The sequence below is a fragment of the Gopherus evgoodei genome, chromosome 9 (genome assembly GCF_007399415.2).
Source record: "Gopherus evgoodei ecotype Sinaloan lineage chromosome 9, rGopEvg1_v1.p, whole genome shotgun sequence".
In the NCBI taxonomy this organism is placed as follows: Eukaryota; Metazoa; Chordata; order Testudines; family Testudinidae; genus Gopherus; species Gopherus evgoodei.
This window is the reverse complement of record NC_044330.1, coordinates 22174774-22192448: the sequence shown is the minus strand read 5'-3', so window position 1 is coordinate 22192448 and position 17675 is coordinate 22174774. Positions and strand designations below refer to the sequence as shown.

The 17675-nt window shown below is 45.0% G+C and overlaps 1 protein-coding gene across 2 annotated transcripts in view; it reads right to left on the bottom strand.

Annotated features, from left to right (window-relative positions):
* PPM1L (protein phosphatase, Mg2+/Mn2+ dependent 1L) overlaps nt 1-17675 on the bottom strand; it is a 182872-nt gene that overhangs the window by 56388 nt on the left and 108809 nt on the right. Inside the window, exons 1-2 of one of the 2 annotated variants that reach the window (XM_030574901.1) lie at nt 14466-14722; nt 13037-13211 (exon numbers count right to left, since the gene is read on the bottom strand). In XM_030574901.1, coding sequence (XP_030430761.1) covers nt 13037-13211; nt 14466-14468 — 178 coding nt within the window. In that variant the 5' untranslated portion in view covers nt 14469-14722. Of the gene's footprint in view, nt 1-13036; nt 13212-14465; nt 14723-17675 lie in introns of those variants that run through there. The other variant, XM_030574900.1, reaches the window with a different exon arrangement.

Sequence of the window (17675 nt, the reverse complement as noted above, 5' to 3'; positions counted from 1 at the left end):
TTGTTTAACAAGATCTGAATTCTGCAAGGAGCAAAATATTGGAAGTCATTGGAGGGAAGTAATAGTTAATATAAACAGATATTAAAAACCATCTATCTGAGTTTTTTTTTAAAAGACATCTATAACTAATGCCATCAGAGTGCCGATATCCATGTACTCCTCTTCCAAGGAGTTTACTGGAATATTGTAAAGGGAAGTGGAGCCTGAAATGTACTTGCTCGTGAGCAGGAGGCAGAAGCTCCCCGTAAATCCAGTTTAGCCTCAGAGATGGCTGATAAAACTGCTCTCAGCGTAAGAATGACAACCAACATTTACTTGCTCCACATAAAGAACTAATTTAGATGCTTATCTATCTTTTTATCTTTGTATGAGTGCAACACCCATTAAGGGTAGAGCCTTGTTAAAGCCAATTTCCAAAATGAAGTTTCAGTGTATCAGGTACTTCATATTTTGTAACTTTTCAATATCTCTGGCTGACACTTAACAGAGCCCCAGCTGCTTGTGATTACAGATGTTAAGTAAGCATTGGAGAGTCAGCCACAAGATACATTTTGCTGACATCCAGCATACTCTCCAGCTGTTGTAAAAGGACACAATTATACTTTTAAGTGAATTATAACAATCTGTTCTATTTTAAATTACTATGTTTGTCACCTCATTCCTGCATTCCATATATACTGGAAATGGTTTGATCTCATTACGTTAAAAGGTGTCTGACATGGCAAAAATACTGCAGTTTTTTTTCTTTTATACACAACAGGAGAAGGTGATGCTGCCAATACAATTGCTGTATCATTGAATAGCTGAAGAACTTGGAATTGTGAACATCTGCAGCAATTATTTTTAAGTATACATATTTTGCACTGTACTTGTAATCAGATCGCACTTCAGGAACAGGTAGCATCATTTACTACTTTTGTAGTAAACAAGTGACTTGATTAGAATGCTAATCCAGCTCCAGCTCAATGTTTTAACCATTAGAGGTATTTCATCCTGATTATGGTTCTAAATATTGGCTCTTGGGTTACAATGTGTTGCTCTAGGTATTATTTTTAAAATGTATTATACATTGAGAGACGTTTCTTACTTAGATATGTATAGAGTTACTCTGCACAATTGCTTCATTTCAACATTTAAATCCCGAAATATTTTGCACAGTCCTCCATTGCACAAACATGTATTTTTCAATAAAGGAAAACAAGGTTTTTTTTTTCTCATCCATCCAACAAGAACTGTCAGTTTTCGCAACTACTTTTTTCTTCTTAACAAATCTCTATGAATCAAAGTGACTAAAAACAGATGACTGTACGATTGGTATCTTTGTTTTTTTGTTATAAACTATTTAATATGAACAAGTAATTAACATTTTGGAGAATGGAAGCCCCTGTTAAGACCTCATAATACACATCCTGAGATATCCAAGCTCCTCCAGAGAAACCGAGGAAGACCAACTTGGTCTTTCAGATATTTTTAAAATAGAACACAAGCAGAATTAAAGGCACAATTTTAAAAAAAATTCCTTTTGCTGGTCATGTTAAGTACTTTGCCCTTCAAGAACCTAAATATCTTTTTAGTACATAATATGTATAATCTGCAAATGGTTTTGTAACTGAGAGTTTCTGAGATCAAAGTAGTTAAAAAGAATCAGTGGGCAAGTGATCCAGTGGGCAAGAGTATAAACAAAGCAGATGAAGTAAATAAATCTGGCTACTAAAGCATGAGTACAAAGTTGTAAGAAAAACAATTCAAATGTGTCACTACTGTATATTGGTTTTTCCAAAGTTGAATCAATGAAGAGAACCTCAGATGATGGTAATTATTAGGAGATTACTCAGGTAGATTATTACTGGGTCAAAATCAATTATGGACTTGCCTATATGGAGTCAGCATATTTTCCAGTAAATTACATTCCAATACACTGATGTGCATGCAAAAAAGAATTTACAAATATCTGAACTAACGCATGATGGATGGTGAAGGAAAAACTAGAAAAGCTAGGGTTTTTTTTGCGATATAATCAACTTTTCTAGAATTTGCCAAAAACATTGTGTGACATTTTCACAATGCCTCTACAAATGCATCTGGCATTCATTTTCACCACCTACACTCTACTTTGCTCATATGAGCAAACAATGAGCTCTGCAAAATGAGAGAGTGTATTGGTTGACATTTGCCGAAAATTGGGAAAAATATGGCGGTAAGGTGTAAATTTAAATTCTGTGGGAAAAAGTGTTTCAATCCCTGCCTTTAGCATTCATGCTAATCTTTCCACAGGAAGGATGAAATTAAAAGATTGATGACTCCTCCCCTCCTTCCCCTGACATTCTGTTCCAGTTGGGATTCAAGTTTTCAGGTCTCTGTTCTGGGTTATGGTTAAAGGTCTTCTCTAACAAATGGGAAAGAACGGTTCAGAAATTATTCTAAAAAGATCTACAGTTAGAAAGTCAGGACTATGTTCTTCAAATTTTCTATTATCTTCTCTAATCTGGTGCTGTTTGTGATAGTGCACCCCCTAAGGCTTTATGGAAATATGCTTATGAATGTATATATGACATAACTGGAATACATTTTATGCTACATATGCCATATAACATATCTCTGTAAAGGTTATGATCTACTGAATCTATTCATCCTATTCATATGCATGTATTTTTGTATTCAGAGTTATGGATATTGGCTGTGAAGTTGCTTGATTTTTAAGTAGCCTTAGTAAAGCATTTGGTCAGCTTCTTGAGAAAGGAATGGGCAAATTAAGTGCCCAATCAGAAACACTTAACGAAAAATGGATCTTGGAAGGCTCCAATTCACATAAGACATCTTCCTGGAGACATTCAAGATAGCATGTGGGCAATGGCCGCTGCCTGTAAAAAAAGACGGTTACTCACCTTTGTAACTGTTGTTCTTCGAGATGTGTTGCTCATATCCATTCCAGTTAGGTGTGTGTTCCGTGCACGCATGCTCGTTGGAAGATTTTTACCCTAGCAATTCCGGTGGGTCGGCAGGTTGCCCCCTGGAGTGGCGCTGCCATGGTGCTGGATATATACCCCTGCCGACTCGTCTGCTCCTCAGTTCCTTCTTGCCGGCTACTCTGACAGTGGGGAAGGAAGGCGGGTGTGGAATGGATATGAGCAACACATCTCGAAGAACAACAGTTACAAAGGTGAGTAACCGTCTTTTCTTCTTCTTCGAGTGATTGCTCATATCCATTCCAGTTAAGTGATTCCCAAGCCTTACCTAGGTGGTGGGGTCGGAGTGAGATGTCGCAGAGTGCAATACGGTGGAGCCGAAGGCTGCGTCATCCCTAGACTGCTGAACCAAGGCATAGTGGGAGGCGAAAGTGTGGACCGAGGACCAGGTCACTGCACGGCAGATTTCATGAATGGGCACGTGAGCGAGGAAAGCAGCTGATGATGCTTGAGCCCTGGTGGAGTGCGCAGTCACGTGGCCCGATGGGACGTGAGCCAAGTCGTAACGGGCGCGGATGCACGACGTTACCCAGGAGGAAATCCGCTGCGAGGAGACAGGAAGCCCTTTGATCTGCTCAGCTACCGCAACAAAGAGATGGGGGGTTCTGCGGAATGGCTTAGTTCATTCTATATAAAAAGCAAGCACTCTACGAACGTCTAGGGGGTGTAGCTGCTGCTCCCTGTGAGACGAATGCGGTTTTGGGAAGAAGACAGGGAGAAAGATCTCCTGATTAACGTGGAAGGCTGATACCACGTCGGGGAGAAAGGCCGGATGCGGTCGCAACTGCACCTTGTCTCTGTGGAACACCGTATACGGGGGGTCCACCGTGAGGGCCCGAAGTTCTGAAACCCGTCTCGCGGACGTGATGGCCACCAGGAAAGCGGTTTTCCAGGAGAAGTAGAGAAGGGAGCAAGTTGCTAACGGTTCAAATGGAGGGGACATGAGTCTGGCAAGAACCAGATTAAGGTCCCATGTTGGGGCAGGGCGGCGTACCTGAGGGTAGAGGCGCTCTAGGCTCTTAAGGAACCTAGACACCATCAGATGGGAAAACACCGAGCGTCCATCCTCTCCTGGGTCGAATGTAGAGATGGCCGCCAAGTGGACCCTCAGAGATGATACCGCCAAGCCCTGTTGTTTGAGGGACCAGAGGTAATCCAAGATGTTAGATATGGATAGCTCGGCGGGAAGGAAGTTCCGTTCCACGCACCAGCACGCAAAGTGCTTCCACTTGACCAAATATGTAGCTCTAGTGGAAGGTTTCCTGCTACCCAGCAGCACCTGCTGTACCGGGTTGGAGCAACGCAGCTCAGAGTGAGTCAGCCACGCAGGAGCCACGCCATGAGGTGGAGCGACTGAAGGTCCGGGTGATGGAGCTTGCCGTGGTCCTGGGTGATCCGGTCCAGATGAAGGGGCAGGGGAACAGGGTCGGCTATAGATAGGTCTAGCAGCATGGTGTACCAGTGCTGTCGAGGCCATACTGGAGCTATCATGATCAAGCAGGCTTTGTCCCTGCGTGCTTTCAGGAGGATCCTGTGGACGAGTGGAAACAGTGGAAAGGCGTAGAGCAGGTGCGTTGTCCACGGCACAAGGAAGGCGTCCGCCATTGAACCCGGTGAGAGGCCTTGAAAGGAGCAGAACATCTGGCATTTCCTGTTCCCGCGGGATGCAAAGAGGTCTATCTGGGGAAACCCCCACTTCCGGAAGAGTGAAAGAGCAACGTCCGGGTGAAGCGACCATTTGTGGGAAAGGAAGGATCTGCTGAGGCGATCCGCCAGTGTGTTCCGAACTCCTGGGAGAAAGGACGCGACGAGGTGTATAGAATGGGCTATGCAGAAGTCCCATAGTTGTAAGGTTTCCTGGCACAGGGGTGAAGATCTCGTGCCGCCCTGTTTGTTTATATAATGCATGGCTGTTGTGTTGCTGGTGAATACCAATACACAACGGCCCTGCAAGTGTTGTCGGAACGTCTGACAAGCGAGGCGGACCGCTCTCAGCTCCCGGACGTTGATGTGGAGGTCCAGCTCATCAGGTGACCAACGGGCTTGGGTGCGTAGGTGCCCGAGGTGAGCCCCCCAACCGAGGGATGATGCGTCCGTTGTTGGGGGAGCCGAGGGCTGGGGTGGGTGGAACGGGAGCCCCGCACACACCATGGAGGGATCCAGCCACCACTGGAAGGAGTCTAGCACGGTCGAGGGAATGGTGACGACCATGTCCATAGGATCCCTGGCTGGACAGTATTGCGAGTTGAGCCAGGATTGGAGGGGCCGTAGGCGCAGTCTTGCGTAGTTCGTTACGAACGTGCAGGCCACCACGTGGCCCAAGACAGCGAGGCAAGCGTGTACTGAAGTTAGCAGCGCTGCTTGCAGCATCTGGATGATGGCCATCAGAGCCTGGAACCGTGGCAGTGGTAGGCAGGCTTTGGCAAGAGTTGAGTCCAAGGTGGCACCAATAAACTCTATCCTCAGAGTGGGGATTAGAGTCGATTTTTCCACATTGATCATTAGACCTAGATGTAGGAAAAGGTTCTTGACAATGAGGACGTGACTGAGGACTCGTGTCTCGGAAGTCCCGCGGATAAGCCAGTCATCTAGATATGGAAAGACGTGTATCCGACTGCGGCGAAGGTGGGCAGTGACTACAGCCATACATTTGGTGAATACCCTTGGGGCTGTAGAGAGGCCGAACGGAAGGACCGCGAACTGAAAATGCTGCCGGTTGACACGAACTGGAGGAACCTCCTGTGAGGTGGGAAGATGGCTATGTGGAAGTAGGCATCTTGCATGTCGAGCGCAGCATACCAGTCTCCAGGAATGGGATAATGGTCCCCAGGGATACCATAGGGAACTTCAACTTTACCATGTATCTGTTGAGTTCCCGCAGATCAAGGATTGGTCTGAGACCTCCCTTCGCCTTGGGGATCAGGAAGTAACGGGAATAAAACCCCTTGCCCCGTTCGTGCTCCGGTACCTCCTCTATGGCTCCTTTGGCGAGGAGCGCTTGCACCTCCTGTAGGAGGAGTTGCTCGTGAGAGGGGTCCCTGAAGAGGGACGAGGGAGGAGGATGGAAGGGGGGGTTTGAAATAAATTGCAGATGGTATCCAAGTTCCAACGTGCGTAGGACCCAATGATCTGATGTTAGCTGGGACCACGCAGGGAGGAAAAAGGAAAGCCGGTTGGAAAAGGGCGGAGACGGATCCTTTAAAGAAACTGGTACAACGCCCTTGGACGCAACTTCAAAAGGAAGGTTTTGGCCCAGAGGGAGGCTTGGAGGAGCTTTGGTTCTGGCCCCCTTGGTTGTCTGATTGTCTCCGGCAGCCGTTTCTGCCTCGCCGTCTGGCGAAGTCTTGTCTCTGCCGGGGTTGAGGGTAAGGGCGGTGCTGTTGGGGTCGGAAGGGCCTGCGCTGAGTTACAGGCGTGTGCATCCCTAACGAACGCATAATGACCCTGTTGTCTTTTAGGCTCTTCAGCCTAGGGTCAGTTTTGTCCGAGAACAGCCCTTGACCCTCGAATGGAAGGTCCTGAATTGTGTGCTGGAGCTCCGGGGGGAGGCCGGAGACCTGCAGCCACAAGATACGGTGCATAGTCACGCCAGAGGCCAGAGTCCTGGTGGCTGAGTCCGCGGCTTCCAGGGAAACCTGGAGAGAAGTTCTCGCAACCTTTTTCCCCTCGTCGAGGATCGCTGAGAACTCCTGCCGTGCATCCTGCGGAAGCAGCTCCTTAAATTTGTCCACCGCCGCCCAGGTGTTGTAGCTATAGCGGCTAAGGAGGGCTTGCTGGTTGGACACCCGGAGCTGGAAAGCTCCCGCAGAGTAAACTTTACGCTCAAGCAAGCGCCTCACGTCCTTCGATTTAGGGGCTGGGGTCTGCTGGCCATGGCGCTCCCTCTCATTAACTGACTGGACGACAAGGGAGCAAGGAGGAGGATGTACATATAGCTATTCATAGTCCTTTGAGGGCACCATGTACTTGCGCTCTACTCCCCGCACAGCGGGCGGAACAGAGTCAGGAGACTGCCATATTGTAGTGGCATTGGCCTGTATGGTTTTGATAAATGGGAGAGCCACTCTAGTGGGGGCATCAGATGACAATATGTCCACCACTGGATCTTGGACCTCTGGGACCTTCTCGGCTTGTAAGTTCATGTTCTGTGCAACACGCCTGAAGAGGTCCTGGTGGGCCCTGAGGTCAGTTGGAGGAGGGCTGGCCGACGAGGTTCCAGCTACCGCCTCGTCAGGGGAGGACGAAGATGAGAGACCTGGAACGAGCGGGTCTGAAGAGGGCTCTGCCTGAAGCATCGTGTCCATCTCCCTGGGGAGCTCAGAGTCCTGTGGCTGGGTCACCCCTTCCTCCATAGCAGGAGGGGGAGGGCGGATAATCGTGGCCTCCAGTGCCCTGTGTTCTGAGGTTGTCGAATGCGGTGGACCTGGGGGAGGGCCTTGGGCTTGATGGTACGCCCAAGGCGTCCAGAATCCCCATTGCTGCGGACCATGATCCTGACGGCTGGGCCTCGCTGAACAAGGCAGCAGGCACGTTGATGTCTGGGGCGTATACACTGTCCGCCTGAGAGGACAGGGACGGCTGTCGGGATGGCCATGGAGGAGCCGAGCGCGGCTGGTATTAGTCCCTTGCTCCCGTCATTGGAGACCTCCTCGGTGCCGGGGATCGGTACCGGGAATCGTATCGGTGCCGAGACCGAGACTGGGACCTGCAACCAGCGCAGTGCCAGGAGGTCGACCTGGATCTTGATCGTCTACGACGGGACCAACTGCAAGAGTCTCGGTGCCGGGAGCGGTGCCTGGAGCTGGAGCAGTACCGAGAGTACCGACCGGGATGAGAGGTGGATCTGCGCCACGAGTACAACCGGTGCCGCCTGGGTGAGCGGTGCCGGGACTGCAAGCGGCGTCGAGATCGGGACCGACCGCGAGACCTGGAGTGGTGCCGAGACCTAGATCGGGATTGGTGCTGTCTCGTCGACTCCAGTGAAGGAGGCCTCATAGCGGCAGGCTTGCCTTTGGAATGGAGAACCCACACCGGCGGTGCCGGGGGTTGAAGCAGGGCCGATTCAGTCATCGCAATAAGGTCCCTGGCCGAGGAGAATGTCTCCGGCGTGGAGGGGACCATCAGCTCGACCACGGGTCTCACCGGGGAGCTCTCCTGGACCGGACTCGACAGCCCTCTCAGGACCGGAGTCGACGGTACCACAGTCGTCGGTGCCGCGGCAGGGGTAGGTGCCGGGCGATCCGGGCGAGTCTGCACCGAAGGTGTGGAGGAAGTTGAAGGCCTTCGGTCAGGTCCCTGCACCGGAGAAGGCCGGTGCCGAGGTGTCTTGGCGGGGCCGGTGCAGTCCGGTGCCGGAGAAGTGCTGTCAGCGCTCGGTGCCGAGGACGGAGGGTTAAGGGCTGCCTCCATAAGTAGAGTCTTTAACCGAAAGTCCCTCTCCTTTTTAGCCGTGGCTTAAAGGCCTTGCAAATGCGGCACTTGTCGGAGATATGCGATTCCCCGAGGCACTTTAAGCAAGAGTCGTGGGGATCGCTTGTGGGCATCGGCTTTTTACAGGCCGAGCACAGTTTAAACCCTGGTGAACCGGGCATGGGCCTGGGCACCGGGTGCAGGGAAGGGCTAGAGCCCAAACTATAAACTATAAAACTAATTATACTATGAACTAAGTCAACTATGCACGACGAGATCAGACGAATGGAGAGAAGCTAGGAAACTGGAGGACAGCTAAGCCGCGCTCCACTGTTCCAACGACCGACACAGGCAGTAAGAAGGAACTGAGGAGCGGACGGGTCGGCAGGGGTATATATCCAGCGCCATGGCGGCACCACTCCAGGGGGCGACCTGCTGACCCACCGGAGTTGCTAGGGTAAAAATCTTCCGACGAGCGTGCACGCATGGCGCGCATACCTAACTGGAATGGATATGAGCAACACATCTCGAAGAAGAACTGAGTCATGCATGGATGTGTGACTTGCCCATGTGACTTCAAAACTCCATCTTGGAGCTGGACTTTGCATAGGGGAGAGGAGGGAGTCTCCACACACAAGAGGAAGTCTATTTAAGCCCATGGGAGACTTCTCCATTTTGTCTTCAGCTGGCTCAAGAGATAGCAGCTCCACCCCAAAGGATACCTGAAAGAAACTGGAACAAAGGACAGTAACCACAGGCGTGTGAGTGACTGCTGGACCCAGACTAGAAGGAGACAAGTCTGTAAAAGGAAGCTTACTGGAACACCTCTAAGGGTGAAGTTTTATCTGTATTCAGTTTTTTTACTTATTAGGCATAGACTTGCATGTTTTATTTTATTTTACTTGGTAATTATTTTGTTCTTTCTGTTACTACTTGGAACCACTTAAATCCTACTTTCTGTATTTAATAAAGTCACTTTTTTACTTATTATTTAACTCAGAGTATGCATTGGAGGGGGGAAAATAGCTGTGCATCTCTTTCGATCAGTGTTATAGAAGGCAAACAATTTATGAGTTTACCCTGTCTAAGCTTTATACAGGGTAAAACGGATTTATTAGGGGTTTGGACCCCATTGGGAATTGGGCATCTGAGTGTTAAAAACAGGAATTCTTCTTAAGCTGCTTTCAGTTAAGCTTGCAGTTTGTGGGACATGGTTCAGACCTGGGTCTGTGTTTGTGGATGGCAAGCATGTCTGGCACAGCCAGCCAGGGCTCTGGAGTCCCACGCTGGCAGGTAAAGTAGGGGCAGAAGTAGTCTTGGCACATCAGTTGGCAGCCCCAAGGGGATTTCTGTGATCCAACCCATCACACTGTTGATAGACGTAGCCACTTCTTCCTAACTATTCTTTTTTGTGAGAGACTAGACATAAGAGGACTAGATATTGAAAGGAAAGATGGTCTAGTGGGGCGCTTGCCTGGATCTCTGCCACAGGGTTCCTGTGTGACTTTGCGCAAATCACTAAGGGGCAGAGATACTATCTGTAAAGTGAGGAATAACACTACTTTCCCGATCTTGCAGGGGTGCTGTGAATGTGTGTTGCTCAGACACTATGGTAACAGAAACCATATACTTTAGACAGACAGAGGACTTACAATGAAAGAGTCCAGAAAGGAAAACAATTTAGGAATCGGAGTGGTAGTTCAGAAGCTGCTCATTTAGAATTCTCTCTCACACTATGAAGAGTCCTTCTCCAATAACCTCTGGGGTTATTTTAATGTGTTTTCTCTACAAATTTCTTTGGCATTATCATGTGCTAGAACCTCCTCACTACCTATGTGGCAAAACATTTATTGCAGAGATTTTGGGGCAGCTAGCACTTCCCGAGTTTGTGGTTCTATTGCTTCACTCGCTACTCTAACAGGCTATGTAAGAAATATGAACAAATCAGTTTAGGTAGACCTGTCACAATGGGCAAGAAGTTACTTATGTTGAAATAGACAGATAGTACATCTGGTAGAGGAGAATAAAGGGATTAAGTCAGCAGAAACAGGTTAACTTTGAATCAAGAACATATGAACAACAGAACCCTAAAACTGTGACCAGCTATTGACTAACACGGAACATGTGAATACCTTCAAATTCCTACTGCAGCCTGATCAAAGGCACTCACATTTTATTTATTATAATTCATATACTAATTAAACCTCCTACAGTAGCAGCAATGGCCAAATATTCAAGAAGCCATGAAAATAAAAAAAAATCCAAATTAATTTCCCCAATTATCTTCATCTAAGCTAAGACAGCTAAAAAACCTGAAAAGCCTAAACAGTATTTGCTTACTGACATGATACAAGAGTAACAATATAGACTATATGTTAAATAGCTTTGTTCATAAAGGATGGCAAGTTGCTGCAGGCAAGGATATTTTTGTGTGAATCTTCCGTATCTATGCTTTTTAAAAAACAAAAGGGGTATTAAAAATTGTAGCACACAACCCTGTGTGAAAATGTGCCAACTATTCATTTCCTCACTGAAATTAAGATGGAGGAAAAATATGATCAGGAAGTTTGCTATTTCTTCAGTGCCTAACAGGCTGCATTTTAATGGCATCCGTAAAAGCAGTTTTATTAATGTATTTTGTTTAGCATTTAAATTGTTCTGCACAAACATTCTTGATTAGTATTATGCACGCAGTAAATAGTTATTAAGGTTGTGTTATTTTCACATGATGTATTATTTACTAATGATGCCATCAAAATACATTTGGGTTTGTAGAAATACATGGTATATTTTTAACACACACGTTGAATGAAACCAGTCCATACAAAATCTGCAACACAAAATTGTAATATACACAAAAATGCATACAATGTTCCTAATTCTGCAACTGCATCATTATGGGTAGATCCTTATGTCGAGGCAGAGTCCCAGTGATGTCAACAGGGTCTGCACAGGTGCAAGGGTCCATCCTTATAGATTCAACTCTAAGATCAGGGTCTTAAAATACATACAAACCCCAAACTATTTTAATACTGAAACAAATAAGGTCCCCTTTTATTTGATTCCTTGCTTCGCAGTAGCATCATTAATGATGTCAGACTAAGTATATCAGTTAATAACTATTGAAACAAGCAGAGTTAAATAAGATTTTTTGGATAGCTTACAAAAAAGATGATAGATGGTTTTGATAAGAAAAACTGGGAGATAAGAGGACTGGATATAAAACATTCCTTTAAACTCAAATAATATCCTCAGGACATATCCACAACTCCCCAGACTAGAATTATGGTTTCAGAGGGTAAAGGTTAGGGTTCCAGAGGGTAGAACTCCCTGGGCTAGATACATGATGCACACTGATAGCTATTTTTGAAAGTTAGCTTCTGTGTATCAGCATGTAAATACTGTACCCAGTTTCTCAAGATGCTTCTTTCCACCCCCTCCCCTGAGCACACCCCATCTCCACTCTTCCCCCTCTCTCCCAGCACCTCCTGCATGCCATGGAACAGCTGGGAGGAAGGGAGAGGAATTGGGTGGGGGAGTTGATGGGGGGGGCCGGCAGACCCTCTGGAGTTGCCTTGTGGGCCTCCAGGAGTCCATGGACCCCAGTTTGAGAAACGTATTTGAAGATTGGATCAAGGACTTAGAAAATGGAGTGCCTTACCAACTGGATTAAGAAAAGAAGCTAGTAAATAATAACAAATATTACAAAATAAACAAACAATCAAGAAACCCTGTTTGAACTATCAAGATATGCAAGTGCCAGAACTGAAGAACCATACAATTGCATTGCTACAAACTTATGTCTTCTGTCACCCCATCACCTCCCTACTCTTGTCTACCCTCCCTTGTCATGTCACATCCAAAATTTAGACTGTGCTGTCCTCAGGACAGGATCCATGCCTTTCTATTTTGTTTAGGAAAATGCTTAGCACATTTCTGGTAATATAAAATAAATAAAATATAATAGTCCTGTGGCACCTTATAGACTGCAGACGTATTGGAGCATGTGCTTTCATGGGTGAATACCCATTTCATTGGATGCATATAGTGGAAATTTCCAGGGACATACACTTCCCCCTAGAAATTTCTACTACATGCATCCGACGAAGTGGGTATTAACCCACGAAAGCTCATGCTCCAATACATCTGTTAGTCTATAAGGTGCCACAGGACTCTTTGCTGCTTTTACAGATCCAGACTAACATGGCTACCCCTCTGATACTTAAAATATAATAATAATAATAAATAAGAATAAGCAAACAACAGTAACAATGTTAAATTTGGGGCTTACTGTTTAGGAACAGTTGCATTATTACTGCAAAAGGTTACAGATAGACTGATCTGAACTTCACTATAAGACAGCAAAATTTGGAGATACATTACAAAAAAAGAGTAGAGCAATCAACAACAGTACATTAAAAAGGACAAACCCATCATTAGCAAAAATAGCTGTTCTTCCAGCTACGTGATATTCAACCCTTGAATTGGGGCATTTCCTTGATTTTAGTTGAAGAAATGTGTTACTGAGTCACTTCATAACTTTGAGGCCGAACTTTAAATTTTTCAACACAACCACTAGCTACTTAAAGGAATTTCAAGACTGAAGGAAAGCTGATCCATTTTTAACATTAGTTGCAACATAGAAAGAAATGTGAATATACCTGCTTCATCATAGGATACAGTCAATTTTTCCAGCATTTCTCGGTCAATTGACAGAATTTGCTGTTCCAGGATGGTTTGGTAAGACAACACACTGTTCTCTTTGTCTTTCTCATAGTCTTGAAGATGTTGTTTCAGGACTTCAGGCAGGCGGGACTTCACATATTCTGCTGCTGACTATAAAGAAAAGAACCAAAAGTGTCAATTAGCTCTTAGTGCAACTTCTTTTGGACAGCTTTATCTACATTCCTCCTAACCTCCCCCACCCCACAAAATCTTTTTAAATTTGAGTTAATGTTCCTCCAGTATATTTCTTCACACTGCAAACACTTATATAAAAAGAAAATATTTAAGATAACATTCACACATAGCACTGCCATCCCCCAAAAGTGCCAAAACCACGAGTCAGGCCCCTAAAAATCATGGTGTTTTTAATATTAAATCATGGTTTTTGGTCTGTGTTCTGATTTTTGAGCTCCCTCTGCCAACCTCCAACGTGAAAGTGAACACCCTATTAATGTGGATTTCTAAATCACATAATTTGGCATGCTCCTTCCAAAAGTAGTGGCCTATATTATCTGTACATATAGATTTAGTTCCTGGACCATCTTTTTATTTTGCGTTTGTACAGTATCTAATACAATGTGGTGAAGATCAGTGGCTGGAGCTCCTAGGTGCTAAAGTAATGCAATCAAATCAATCAATCAATGGCAAATTTCAACCTTAACCATGGACCGGCTATGACTCAGTCATAATCAGAGCCTGAAAACACTATATTTCAATGATACACCTGGCGCAAAGATTAGTCTGAATACAATAAGGTTGGAATTAAGTATAACACTTTCCTCTGTACTTTTCACTTCCATTAGCATAACTGGGAGTTACACACATTCATTGATGGAATGACCCCTAGAAAATTGTAGTGAATTAGAGAGATACTGAAGATACTTGATTCAGCTCCAGTTGAGGCACATTTAAATTAATCAGCAGGAAGTTTATGGTGTAACATTTGGGTTCAGTAATTCGGTTACCTATGCTTGACCAGTCATTTACAACAATAGCTAAATTTGCTAATGTACATAGGCGCGCACGCACACACAAAATATTACATCACACAATGAGTAAGTAGCATCTTATGTGAACTTAAAGCACTCTTCAAATCACACAAAGCAACCACTTTTCCCACTGTTAAAATGCACTCAGCTCTGGGAAGGAAGGTAGAAGCACCCAGGAACACTGTACAACAAAAAACATAAACGATTACCACAGTATGCCCAATAAATGCCAGAAAGAAGCAAATTGGCACATGGTTGCATGGTTGTACCAAATTAGGGGGTTTAGAGCTAAAATTTAACTGGCAATCAATAATGACTGAATGTGCGTCCACATCACTAAAATAACTGTCAGTATTAAACTAATAGGTACTCTTACCATTAGTATCAGTTACTCTCTTACTCTTATTGGTGATTCCTTCAGATAAGGATGAGATACTTTGTTGAGTCAGTGTGGGGGAAAGCTGTTCTGATACTGTCTTCTGTGGAGAAATACAGGATAGCTTTCTCTTTTCCAGTGCTGGAACCTTTCATGAACACCAGTCAAACAGAAAATCCTTCTCCTCTGTAGGCATGAGATTTTTGCTCCTGTCATACCAACACGGTTGGAAAGGAAAGATGTGGCAAAGGCCATTGCTGAGTGCTTGGGCTTCCCTGCTAGTATCAAAAAAGATGGAAATATTTCAGGCCCAAGACTGATCAGAAGTTACCTCTTTAGTTCTGCACATACTCTTCCCAGGTTTATAGTTAGTATTCTTAAATCAGCTGGTGATTAAATTACACCTTAAAATATCATTGTAGTTGTGTTCAATTTGTCTGCAACCTGGCAGTGCAGAACAAAGAACATTATTCCATATAATGTATCACTGGAAAGCCAAAAGGTACACCATAAAGTAATTAGCCTCTCCCTGTCAAATTCAGACATTTACATTTAATTCTTCTTGAAAATAGTTTACGCTTTCTATAAGGATATTTTTGTATTATCCTACTGAGACCATTCTAAAACGAAGGATACAAACAACAGAACTTTGGCCAGAAAACCCTTCTTACAACTTACATACATTACATAGTAAATTTGTATTTCTCATCATGATACAGCCCCTTCAAAACTTTCCAAGTTGAGATCAGACATTTCAGTACATGCCATTATAATCTGAAGATACCATAATACTTCAGCATTCACTCTTAAACTGGGTACATTTTTGAAAGGTACAGAAAAAAATTACGTGATTTATATTTCCAAACAGATCTCAGGAAACCACTGTCATACTGAGGTATTATACTTAACAGGGAAGAAATTAGACAGTTCTTTAACCTTCTGAAGCCAAGAAAGGCAGACAGAAGGTTAAAGAACAAGCGATAACATGTACACATGAAAGATTACTTATAGGATGACATGAAAACAAAATCTGAAGGGAAGACTAAAGTAGAAATTGAAACACTGTTGAAAAAAATCTGTTCGGTCTTTCATGTACAATACATTTTTCTTAAAGAAGAAGAAAAAACACATGCAAATCTTGCAGCCCTTACATATTACATCTATGGTAGACATAAGAAAATTAAATAATGAACACGTCCAATAGATAATCTCTACAGGTTTCAAAAACTAAAAGTACTATGACCAGACTAAAAAATTATTTGGATGCAACTACTAAGCACTTGCAGTGGATCTGAATTTGTCATTTAATAAATTAAGAGACAAAGCATCTTAATAGACCAAAACCAACATCTATATGCAACCACTAAGTGAACTGGTCAGATGACATAGACTCAAGTGCCAGCAATATGTAGATGATCAACAGCTCTACCCATCCTTCACCACATAGATAGCTGAACCTGAACAAAACAGAGGTGATGCTGGTGGGCAGAGGAAAGCATTTTGAAGAGTATGCAGCCACTATGCAGTCTCTTTTGTTTGAAGGCACACACTCACAATTAATCAAGATTCAGTCTATAGTCTAAGAGTACTCTTGATCCCTAGTTGATGCTGAGCTCTCAAAGCATCCATGAGTAACGCTTTCTGCCGTCTCCAGTTGGCTAGGCGACTCCATCTCATCCTGAAAGATGAAGACCCGACCTCAGTTATTCTTGCCTTCATCACCTCTCGGCTGCACTACAGTAATGTTATATAACTTGGCATGAAGCCTTCAGCACTTCGGAAACTCCAACTAGTACAGACCATTATAGTACATGTTCTCAGCCACACAGGCTCCTGCGAACACATCAAACCTGTCCTCTGCTCTCTACACTGGCCTCCCACAGGATTTCAAATCAAGTTCAAGGTTTCAGTCCTCATCTTTCATGCACCCAGGTCCTGGGCCCCAGATATCTAAAAGACTGTCTAAAGCGCTGGGACAAAGACTGTGATCCAGAACAGTAAGTGTAAAGCTCATCTGTACAGGAGACCGAACTTTCTCTGGGGGTGGTTGGGACATTACCCAAGGTACAATCTGGACTGATGAACAGCTGTGTCCCCTCAATCCTCCAACCTGGGGTACCTTTTACACTGCTTTGCTGTGAGAACCTCCACTCCTGGTCTGCTCACACACAGCCTCCAGCAGCATGTAAGTTACTCCCAATTATATTGTATGAGTGCTATAAGCCAAGCAGTCTTGAATTCCACTGCAGAGCAACACCAGCAAATTCCCAGTCCCGACTTTCCCACAGAAATGTGCATCTTGTACTGCCCAGCTCTCTCCTGGACAATAGAAGCTCATATAAAGTCCTTCATTTTATTAATAGAAAATCCTGCATAGATCTGCAAATCTACAAAGATAGATTTTAAGTGATTACAAGTAATGAGGCATAAAGGTCAGCATTGGTTACAAGAAAATAAAAGTAAAATGAAACTAATGCTTAACTTAACACACTAAGTGAACTCAAAGCAAAGTCTCTCTCACTACATGTTCCAACAATCTTACTGGATGAATTTCATTCAGTCAGGATCCCTCCCCTAGTTCAGTGCTACTTCCTAAGTTTTTGAAGTGCTGTCGATACCATGAGTAAGGCTGTGAATCTGTCATGGAGGTCACGGATTCTGTGACTTTCCAGGACCTCCATCACTTCTACAGAGGCGGGTGCGACTGACCACAGGGCTGCCCGAGCCCTCTCCCCAAGCACCAGCAGTGGTCTCGGATCGCACACACACACACCAGCACCAGCCCAGGGCTGCTTAACACTGCTGTCTTCCCCGCCCCCAACAGCACCCCCCTGCCAACCTCTGAGCACCAGTGGTGCGGTGCCCCCCAGTCACCTCCTGCCTCTCTCTGCCAGCACTAGCAGTGCATGCAGGCTGTCCCCACACCCCAGTGGCACCCTCAGAGCCCCGACCTCCAGAGCACCCGTGGTGCCCCTGGAACTCCCCACCTCCAGAGCATCCTTGGTGCCCCCAGAGCCTCCCCTTCAGAGCCCCCAAGATTTAGTCAGGGTTATATAATACAAGTCATGGATAGGTCACGGGCTGTGAATTTTTGTTTACTACCCATAACCTGTCCATTACTTTTACTAAAAATACACATGACTAAATCTTAGCCGTAACTATGAGTAGAGAGAAAGGGAGAGCAGACACCCCATGTTCTCTCCCTTCTTA